Raw genomic sequence first — 11,982 nt, forward strand, 5'->3', positions numbered from 1 at the left:
CCCTGTATATATGATATTCAGCTATAATTCCAGTCTAATCTAGCCTAATCTAACCTAATCTTATCAAATCTATTCCGTATAAAATATATAATCTATGAAATATTCTTTTATATATACATATATATATATGTGGGTGTATTATAAAAAACTTTTAATCTTGTTTGATACAGTATTTATTTTAATTCTGTTTATAATCTCTTAGCTTTTAATATATATTTTACAATATCATAAGATTTTATATTATACATTAAAGGATATTTTACTTTTTTTATAGGTAACCCAACAGAGTCAACCACAAATTGTTCTTGCTGGACCACAACCAAGTCCTACTACAGCAACAATGATCCCAACAGCACAGGGTTTATTACTGAATCAGGTATATTATTATAATATACATCTGTTTGTTTCTCAATTACGTTTGTCATTTGCATATTCATTATGTAATTACATAAAAAAATATGTATCATGCTGTATTATATGAGAGGTTACTGCAATGTGCTTTATATTTATTATAATTGCTTACATGCATTTCTATTATCATAGAAAGTTGCTTTTATGCTTCATATGTTTGTCACCTTTGGTATATAGGTATTGCCGTCTACCGCACCTGTCATTGTACAGCAAGGCGTACAACCGGGAGGCGTTCAACTCATACTAAGGACGCCAGCAGGCGCGCAGCAACAAACGCATACCGCACAGGTGATGGTTTCATCCATTCATTCTCTCTCATACATCTTCATATTCGCATTCATAATCATTGCTTGTTAAATTTTCATAAATATTAAAATGATTTGCATTTTTGTTGAAAAAAAAATCATCAAAATTTTTATTCTTATTAAGAATCATGAAAATTATTTCTAAATAATTTAATAAATGTTTGTATTTTAAATATATGCTAGATATAAACTCACAAACTTATTTTTAATTTTTTTTTATTTGTATAATTTTTTTACTTGCGTTTATTTCAATTATATTAAAAGATAAAGTTCAAATTAATCCTAAAAAATTATCATAAAAAATTATGTAATTTACACAAAATGAATAATAATACTTAGAATTTATATGTGATGATGGTCTCTTAGATATTTGCATGAAATTATAGCATGATAAACAATATTAAATAAAATACGAAATTAATTAAGTATTTAAATTCTAATTATAGTTAACACAACAACAACACTTGGTAAGAGTTGTCACAGCACAAGGTATGCAACTGCAAGGAATTACGCCCACATTCTTCGCTGTACCAAACGGATTTCCTTCAACTGCGTCTCCAGTAATAAGGCATACTCCATCTAGTCCTGCACCATGTAAGTTATCACATAACGATATTACAGTAAAATGAAATTTGATTATGTCATAATATCACATACAAATGCACAGTTAATGCTTGTATAGAATAAGTTAACAGAAACAAAATACATTAAATATTTATTTTGGTTTGAAAATAATAAAATATAGAAACAAAAATATTTATATAAGTTTATATGAAAAGTATTGTATAGCATAATTGTTAAAAAATAATGTAGAAAACAATTTAAATTGTAAGAATTTAGCTTTTTATGTTATTTACATTAAACGCTTAGAAATATTTAGAAATATACAGAATTATCTAGATCGCATTTCTTCATATCCTTGAATTTACGACTTTAAAAAATATAAAGCATGAAAGTGCAATTACCAATCAGAATTACACTATTTATAAAACCATGTTCGTATGTAAATTCAAATTCTTTATTAAATAACAAATTAATCAGATGTTTCAACTTCTAGCTTTTAGAATAACTGTAAATTTAAGCTATTTATTTGCTTGTGAATATGTATCATCTCTGATGTTAATCTGTTATTTAATATTTTCTCCTGATCTAATATCTTAATATTATCCTAATTGAATTCAAGAAGTCTTAAATCTGTGGTCAGTAATTACGGAATATAATATTGATGTTTCTGGTTATGTTTGTGACTTTTGTGTTTATTTAATCTAGTCTTTAGCAATCTTTCCGTTAATCATAAAATATTACTGTCTTATCATATATATATATATTTTTCAATCCGATTAAAATTTATAGCTAATTCTGGAACTACCAATCCCATCGTAATCCAGAATGCTATGGTGCAAAGTCCTCAATCGCAAATTTCACAAGTTACATCTGGCAATACAACTGGCAATACTTCGTGTACACAACCTGTGTCGGAACAAAATCTGCTGCCACCTCCTAAGAAGAAAGCGAAAAAGAAGAAGAAAGCCAAACGAAAAGATGATGAACCGAAGTTAGATCTCGCCCGTATTATAAAGATATCGGGTATCGGGGACGATGATGATATTTTTGATTCTGAGCTGACAACTGAACCCGAAATTCCTTGTCAAGTACAACAAAATGAAACTACATCTGGCCAATCTTTCGGACAATTTTCATCGCAAGGGACAGTTCCTGTTAGTTCTACTCTAACTCAAGTACCTGGAACAAACACAACGAACACGCAAGCTTCTGTAGCGCAGCCGCTTAACAATCAACTTGTCGCCCAACTCCAGATGCCTGTACAAAATTCGTTAACGGGACAGTTCCGTTTATCAATTGGAGAAGATGGGAAACAACTTATTTTACATCATACCCCCGAACCTAATCAACCTGAAATAGATTCGGCTACCGCGCAAGCTTTAATACGATCTCTGACTCAAGGTAGCGGGCAAAATTCCCAGATTATTTCGCAATTTTTCAGCCAATCGCAAAGTACGTCACAATCTACTCAAAATACAACTCAGCAGAGACAAAAATACGTGAAATCTCCTTTAACTAGTGGAAATCAAGCTTCAACTATAAGTTCTACGTGTTCGCAAAATGTCACTTGTACTACTAGTCCGCATCATGGTCAGATATGTTCGAAAGCGATTAATCAACAAAATATAAATGTCGTTCCTCAAGAAACTAATTCACTACCTAATCTCTGCGTTCAAAGTAACCTCGGATCTTTACAAGAGACACAAACGTCAAAGAATATAAATGTACAAAATCTGATGCAAATTAAGAATGTTCATCCTACATTGTCACAAACAAGCAATAATACTCCTCTGAATGCTCCAGATGTTTTATCTACAAAGTCTTCACCTACTGTATTTGGCATTCAAAATCCTCGAATATCTAATGCAAGTCAAACAAATTCAAATCAACAGAATTCCAATCTTTCTCTACAAAAGTCTAGTCAGGCACGACTCATGAACACTTGTGTGACAAATATACGACAAAAAACGGGAAAGCAGCCACAGCGACAACATGTACAAAAATCATTACCTTGTACTTCAATAGCACAAAACGATCATATGGCTAAGACTAATCATAGTCTTCAGCGAACGAATCAACAAGAGACTCTAACACTGCAGCAGGAATCACCATTATTTCAACATAATCAACAAATTACTGCACAAACTGTACAAACTCAAAATGTGCAACAAATATTTGAACAAAATTTACAGAGCTCAAATATACATCATAATTCCATGAATATATTACAACAGCAAAGTTCTTGTAACACTATGCAACAACACGATACTATGAATGTTTTACATTCAAGTATACAACAAAATACGATTAATTTATTACAAAATACAGCTGGTAATGTTCAAAATATGGAACAAAATTTGCAATCGGGTATCAAAGACTTAGCTCATGCACAGCAGAATGTTATGACTAGTTTGCAACAACAAAATACATCTGCTGTTTTACATAACACGAGTGTCCAACAAAATGTGAATGTTCAGCAACAGAAGGTAGTGACAGCAAATACCTTCTCTTCCGTTAATGCACATCACTTTGAGTCTCAGAACTCGGCTAATGTCATACAGCAAGGAATCAATACACAACAAAACAACCAGAATCAGAATATATTGATCACAAACACTCCTGCCTCTAATACTTCTAATGTCACCCAACAAAATGAATCTCAAAATGTCGAATCCCAGGGTGCAAATATATTAAATTCGACAGCGAACAATATACTAAATAACGCACCTAAAATTACTCCTGAAATTTTAAATGCGTTAAGAAACTTGAATCCTAACGATCAACTGCTGATCGCAAATGCAAATGGTCAGATGCAGGTAATCAGTCAGCAACTCTTGCAACAACTTTTGGCTGGACAATTAAACGCGCCAAATCAGACACAGAATCAAAACCAAACGCAGAAGATAGTAATTGGTGAGCCAGATGCAAGTAATCAGAACTTGCAAGGAGTTCAGATCAACACTCCAACGAGTCAAATAATCGTGAATAGTTCTGGTGGAGCTCCAACAATTCAAAATAATATTCAGAACATCGTGGTACAAGCTGCACCATCCCAGATGCCTCAACATATACAAATTCAAAATTCTGGTTTTCCTAATCAATTTATTGACAACTTAAATCAACAACAAATTAGGAACTTAGGCAACAATCAACCAAAGAAGGCGAAAGTCGTGAAAAAGAAAGTTGCTGGTACTACTCAAAATATTGCAAACTTACAGGTACGTAAATGCATTTTATTTCTATATTTTTCAATCTTATATCTATTTTTTTTCGGTATAAATTGTTCTATTCTAAAAATTTATTACAAAATTTATCTCTTATTTGTCCTGTTTTTCATTGAAAAAATCTATTTTCATTTTTTAGACGAAGACAGCAACTGTTACTCGACCAACAATGGTTACGGCGAATACGTCTAATTTACAAAAAGTTGACAATTCTAATAAAACAAACCCAACGGTATCTCATAATACAAATCTTATTAAAAGCGAACCGACTCAAATCATTACCAATGGTCCATCATTGGTTTCGACTTCTACCAGCAGTCACGTATCAATTCCCTCAAACGGTCAAATGCTACAAAGAGTACAAACTATTCAGCTACCTGCTCAATTGCAGCAATCGCTGAAAAACATTCAGTCACAAATTCAAGCTATTTCATCTCGAAAACCTCAAGATCAAACGGCATTGATCAAATTACACAGGGAGCAAACAAAGTTAATATCCCTTGGGAAAGTCATTAGCACTACTACACAATCTGTCAATAGCGTAAGTATATTTAAGTTGTAATAATAAAATATATATGCCAATAAAATATACGAAATATTTGTTTAATATTTGTTACTGTAACGAAATATATATATATTTTTTTTTCTGCATAGACTGCCGAAACAACATTCAGTGTAAATGTAGTTTCAACCGTTGCATCAAATATACATTCACAAAATTCATTCAAGAATCAGACATCAGCGGCGCAAACACAAACACAAACTTCCATTCCTACTATGCCAGCAACATCTCAAACTCTAAGTCCAACTACGTCTGTAACAATGCCGACTAGCTCCAATAATAATTACATTAACAATATCACGGTAAGCAGAATATTGTAAATATATATTGTTTTCATGTATAAAGATATATTTTATGCACAGAAACTGGACGTCATGACATTATATTTTATAATTATAATTATTACAGATGCCGCAAAGTGTGCAAGGGCAACAGCCAAGTATATCGAACACTGTGACACAGACTGTGCATCAAACGCACACTAAACAGCATAAGTTTTATCAGAATCACGGGACTCAGATATTAAATCCGTCCTCTGCAAATATACAAATCTTTTCACCACCGATTACTTCTGTAGCAACTCCGCAATTACAAAGCAACGCACAACAATTGACCCAAGTTCAAACACAGCAGCAGTCAGGCATACAATGTCAACAACAATCGACCCAGTGTCAAACAGATCCATTGGATTTTAAACCAAATATACAGACACCAAGTCCTGTGAAGCAGGAACTCTCTTCTCCTATCCAAGTTCAAGTGCAAAGTGGTTCTCCTGCGAATCAAGTAACGTCGCCTAGAATGATAAGCAAGGGAACACAAAGAATTCAGAGTCCTGTAAATACTAATGGAAGTACAGTGAAACAACTTGTCAGTCCTAATGGCAATACCAATCCCTTAATAAGCCCAAGGCAAGGCGTAAAAAGGCGTGCAACTAGCCCGATTTGTAGGCAATTGAATCGCAGAGATTTGTATGTATTGGAATATAAGTTTCTGTTACATTTAATATCATTTTCCAACATATTCAATAATATTGATATTTAATTATATAATTATATAATTACTTGCAGAGTGGAACAACAACTACAAATCGATCAAAGTGGTGCAACCCATCCAGATATGAATACACCATTCTCAAGCAAGCGTGATGCTTGCAAACGTTTAGTAAGATATCATTGTTTAAACGAGCAAGTACTAGGACCCAAGGATCTGACAAAAGCAGATGAAATATTTGAAGAGACAGCAAAACATTTATTGAGCAAATTCAACTGTATGATAAATAAATACACGTATCTTCTCCTAATGGAAAGCATGGTATGAATAATATTCACTTATTTAATATATTCATGTATATAAAATAAATTTTTAATACAACTAGTAATTTTCTTATTAATTATACATGAAAATACCTAAATTATTTAATTTAAAATTATAGAAAATAGTTTTCTATATTTCAATTTTTTTTTCTTTATTTGATGATATTTGAAATAATTAACATTATCGCTACATTAACATCTTTAAAATTATAGCGCGAAGTCAGGACGTCAGAATTGATGATGATCGATAGGACTTTTGTGGCTGAAGAGCAAAGTATTCTCAATAGGTTACGAGAACAGGAAGCAAAACTTAGCGGTAACTACGCATGTTATTAATTATTTTTAAATTGATATAATTATAAAAATAAATATATGTATAAATTTGATTTTTCTTGGGATTACGAGTCTTTTTATTTTATTATATTTTTTGTTAGTTTATGCCCCGTAATCATTTTTACATTTTTATGAACATGTATATTTTAAATTATTACATTTTAAAAACACATTTCTCTTTTAAAAAATGTATATTTTTGATATTTTGTATATTGCGAATGAAGTTACAGAAGAGTTTAAGAAGGAAGAAAAACCGTTGGTGCCAAAAGTTGAACCTGGCCTTGTGGAGGAGAATAAATCAACATTAACAACATCGTCATCTTTGATGAATGTATCTGTAAAGCGCGAGTTAGAAGATGATTTCCCAAATGATGAGATGGAATGCAAACCAGTGATTAAGTCGTCAAGTAGTACTAATAATAGTGGCGATTACGACGAGTGGCTGGAAATCCAGAAAGAACTAGGTGTATATCCGTCTACTGCAGACACTTTGAAGTGTAAAAACGGCAATAACAGTGGTAGTAGTGCGTGCGCTGTTACGAGATCATCAAAAATTGAAAGAACACGAGCAAACGGCGAGTGTCTTCGTACGAATGTTGCAAATACGAATGTACCCGGTGTCTCAAACGCGATTATGAAGGATGATTGCGAACAGGATGTAAATACGTCCTTCGATAGGCGTTGGTGTAGTGCCACTGATCTTGAACGGGATTTATCAGAGGATACCGACTTGGATGGATTGGCTTTGCATTCGCAGACGCAATGTTCAAGCAGTACTGTAATGAGTAGCGAAAGTGGAAATACCGGTAACGAACATGACGAAATCAACGCGCAAGTACAGTCTGCCATTGACAGCATTCTTAATCTTAAGCAACGTCCTACGAACAGTCTATCAGGTAGCGGCAATGGTAGTTCGTCATCGCAATCGGGCGATTCGAAAGACACTGCGTTGGACCAAGCAGTCCGCAGCATTTTAGGCTCGTGACCCTCCTTTAGTAAAGTATGTTAAGAAGTGAAAGTTGATAGTTGAATCAAGCGTTCAATTAATGCATCTTAAAAATTTTAGAAAAACTATAAGTCGATTTTTCATGGTTTTTGTGGATATCATTGAGATCTACTTATCATGGGAACTATATGTTTTAGTAATAATGTCAAGCAGACTGTTTCCAATACTGCATATCTCGAAGAGCACAGATATAATTACTAAATTATTTGTATAAATCATATGCGACTTTATTATTTTATTTATACGTTATTCAGCAGAGGCAAACTGGATCGCGCATACATGTGCAGTATAATACTGAACATTTTCATCAAAGATTCTGTTTTACAATGGCAATAATTATTCATAATATACAAACATGTATACTTTCCAGTAGTCTAGCTGTAATAAAAAAAGAGCCACCGCGTAAATCTAATTTTAGCAGCTGTACATGTGAATAGATTTAGATAGATAACTCGCTCAGATTTTTCAATATGCCACTTTGTAATGTAATTTTGTAAAAAGGTAATTATTTAAAGCAACTTATTCCAATTTATCTGTAGTACTCGTAGACGAATCTTATGATACTTAAAAAATGGGTCGGTGAATATTGTACATACGTTTTTAAGGTATATTATTAATATTATTACGATAATATTATTTGTATTATTGTTATTGAGATTTATTCTCAGAATTATTATTATCATATTACCATCATTATATGATTAACACCATCATCATTGGAACATATGGGAAAAGCAAAGAGAAAGTAATAGTATAAGAGACTGTCATGTAAAATCGTGGAAAAATGCGAAATGCAAATTAATATAATATACGAGGTGATCCGTTATTGGTGATGCAAAAGGTGATAATCCCCTAAAAGACAAATCGTGAATGCCGAATAAATTTTTTGACAAGACTTTATATTCTCAGAAATAGTCTTCGACAAAAATTATAGAATAAGAATAGTTTCCTCTCAGATTTATTCTTTGCAAATTGATTGTACCATCAATAACAAATCATCTTGTATAAAAAGCAGAAAGGGAATAGATAACAATTGTGCGGGTTATTTTAAATTTATTTCTATTTGACATGCAGTCTCAGTGTCAAGACGCAAAATCAAAGAGACAAAACTGTTTCTAAATAATGTATAGAGTTTTAAAACTTTTTTTTAACATCACATATGGATTCATAATAGGTATGTGGGTAATCGATGGAAGTTAGAGAGTGCATGTGGAAAAAGGATAATCACATAATAATCACAGATCAATTGAGAATATCTATCTATATAATTATCGAAATGATTAGCATACATTCTTATGGGTAATGTATGATTTTATTTTTATTTTTACGTGCGACATTTTACACAAAATATTCTATTTAAAATTAAGAAACAATTGCTATCAGGAATTTTTTCTGCTTTTTCTTTTAACGAAGTGATACTCCTGCAAAGTGCAGTCATGACATTTTCCGCGAGATAAAGTTTTATTATGTGAACGCGATTATGTATTCTTTTTCTACATATATCTAAAACAACTCTCTGGAGACAGCGGAAACGAAACGTTTTCTGGCAAAAGCAATCCAAGACTGACATATACAGAAAAAAAAACCAAGCGAAACTATGTAATGTATTACAGTAAGGAATAATAATCGTTTGTACATACATAATGTTCAATTACACTCTCGACGGCAATCGTGACTTAATTCTTCACAGATTTTAAAGTTTGGATATATTGAAATTCTTTTAATCCTAATAAATTGCCGATATTTCACGAGTATATATGTATGTATGTACATCATCCTACATCCCTGTCTGCTGAGTTCGGATTACGTGTTCGCAAGTTTACAATTATTACATGTTAACAATTTGAGATGTTAACGATACAACCGCTGACGAGAGTGAAGACAAATGGTACAGTGATAATATATTATAAATATAATTTAAAGAATATTTTATTTTCCAATCGTTTATCTCAGTATACTCAGATTTTAAAAAAAAAAGTATCATTGTAACATAGTACTATATGTGTCACAGAATTATACAATCTTGTATACAATTCAACCTGATTTCTTTTACAATATACTACTACTTTGAATTATTTTTACATGATATAAACAAACAACAAGTGAAATAGTAATAACGAAATTTGGTACGAGCATACTGTATAAGACAACATGCTAGTATAATGATCGGATGATAAATCTTATGTTCTGTATCTTGGAGAGCGTCGATATGCTTAACGAAATGATCATTGCGTGAAGTTTTTTTAAGCTGATATACGTAGTAAGGTCCAAAACGGTACAGAAGTGTGTGTGTTGCGTATAAGTATCTTCAATCAAAAAAATTCCCTGGGAATCTCAAAAAATGGTAGCTATAATCTTTTTTGTTGATTCTGTAATTTGAATCTTGCGTAAAGGTGTTTCTTTCGAAAGTTATTCGTCATTCTATTGACTTCTTTTTAGACAGAGGGTCGTAGTATAGAACCATAGTCACGTCTCCAGTAACAATCGATTCTAAACATCTGTTCTGTGTTGAAATTATATCTATCTAAAAACTCACAACAATACTTTATGCGCCCGTTACTCGTTTCTGTACAACAGAAAGATGTTCAACAATTCAGCCCCCACAAGATCGATTGTTTCTGGAGTGATAGCTTCCGCAGGTCGACCGGAGCATCGTCTTCAAAAGATTCCCAATTTAAATAATTTAGCCCATTCTCGCGGTCGAATAGAATGGAGAAGAATTCTCATACACTCTATCTAAATGTTATTTAATCTGTACTGTGTAAGTCCTTTGGTCAAGAATTTGATCACAGCACAGTACTTTATTTTGAACATTTTGATATTTTAACAAACGCGACTCGTCTATTTTAAGATTAGAATTCAAAATTAAAACCACACTACTTAAAATAAAGCGATGCGGTTGAATATATAATAACAGTAGATGTTGAGTCGCTTGATGACCGAAGCCAAATCCAGTTTTAACGTCTCGAAGAGAGTTGGATCGAAAACTTTTGGATCTTCCTACGTAAATTTCATGCTCTATGTACTTAAAAAACTCGTCATTTCATCTTTTCACAAAGCATCTATTTTGCTCGACCGTTCTCCATTATAATGAGGATTGATTTTGTTTTTTATTTCGGATTTATTAAGGATAACAGCAGTGCCTAGGTCAAGGATCGACACCAGTATAATTCAGATGAGAATCCAATTTCCTTCCAGCGTAGAAAAATTGCACGAGAAGAATTAAATTAAATACCAAACGTCGCAATTTTGTGAATTCGTAGGAACATAGGAATCACGATTGGATATAAGTTTATAATTCGAAAGAGTAATGAAAATTATAATTATTATACTTGTATTTATTTATTATCACATTTAAATATTTTTTATGCACGCAGATTTATACGAATACATTTATTTGACGCAATTCATTTTCGCGTTTCATTTCCTGGCCTAGATCGCCTGCTTCGTCACGTCTCTCACGGGATATAAATTATATAACTTCTATAAAACCGAGTAGCGCGATATTAAAACAATATTTTTTATAATTGGAGGAAATAGACTGATGAGTATTAAAATCTTTTTTGGTTTTGAAACGTAATCATGAATAGAATCAGAGTAGTAATGTCACATTAAATTAATAAGTATTTTAATAATTTTTAGCTAATAAGCATCCTTATAAGAAGTTTTTCATTAACATCAGAAAAAATAACGATGTTTTATTCATAATGCTTTAAGAAGAGATTTCAAGATATGATACCGTAAAATAAGCAAAGCAATATTCATAGTTGATAATTATTTTTTCGACTATATTTTTCAATGAAAAAATTTTTTAATGACTATCTTTAAACACAAATATTTTTTAATATTTTCCGTCAATATTTTTTTCCAATAAATTTCTATTGTCTCTTAGCTTCTATAATATTAAACGGTTGCATTAATTTAATATATATATTTCTAGTTTTGTCATAAAATTGTGCTTCGAAATCGAATAATAATCAGCGCATTGTTCGAGAACATAAAGGCGAAAAAATTATTAATAGAGGTAAGATCTCAAGTGTTTGTTCTGCGAGACATCTTCGTTTCTCCATTTCAAAATGCATATACAATATTCTGTCTTCTGAACAGAAGAAACGCGAAAGAATGCAACAGAAATAATAGATCAATCCTTTCTTCTGTCCTTCGGGCATTCATATATAAGTAGATTATATTATTTATAAAAATACATCTTGCTGTCCCGCGGCAGCGGAAAAAATGGGAAGAATTTACATGGAATGAATCATGA

General features: G+C 32.0%; 1 protein-coding gene across 2 annotated transcripts in view; it reads left to right on the forward strand.

Annotated features, from left to right (window-relative positions):
- Nucleotides 1–8,294, forward strand: part of LOC108765696 (BRD4 interacting chromatin remodeling complex associated protein) — a 12,500-nt gene extending 4,206 nt beyond the window's left edge. The window contains exons 6-15 of one of the 2 annotated variants that reach the window (XM_018514531.1): nt 275–376; nt 589–699; nt 1,163–1,310; nt 2,070–4,498; nt 4,644–5,045; nt 5,159–5,368; nt 5,475–6,034; nt 6,134–6,377; nt 6,593–6,695; nt 6,937–8,294. In XM_018514531.1, the coding sequence (XP_018370033.1) occupies nt 275–376; nt 589–699; nt 1,163–1,310; nt 2,070–4,498; nt 4,644–5,045; nt 5,159–5,368; nt 5,475–6,034; nt 6,134–6,377; nt 6,593–6,695; nt 6,937–7,697 (5,070 nt within the window). In that variant the 3' untranslated portion in view covers nt 7,698–8,294. The remainder of the gene's footprint in view (nt 1–274; nt 377–588; nt 700–1,162; nt 1,311–2,069; nt 4,499–4,643; nt 5,046–5,158; nt 5,369–5,474; nt 6,035–6,133; nt 6,378–6,592; nt 6,696–6,936) is intronic. The other variant, XM_018514532.1, reaches the window with a different exon arrangement.
- The last annotated feature ends 3,688 nt before the right edge of the window (nt 8,295–11,982 follow it).

This window comes from Trachymyrmex cornetzi, unplaced genomic scaffold (assembly GCF_001594075.2).
Source record: "Trachymyrmex cornetzi isolate Tcor2-1 unplaced genomic scaffold, Tcor1.1 scaffold509, whole genome shotgun sequence".
Taxonomy (NCBI): domain Eukaryota; kingdom Metazoa; phylum Arthropoda; class Insecta; order Hymenoptera; family Formicidae; genus Trachymyrmex; species Trachymyrmex cornetzi.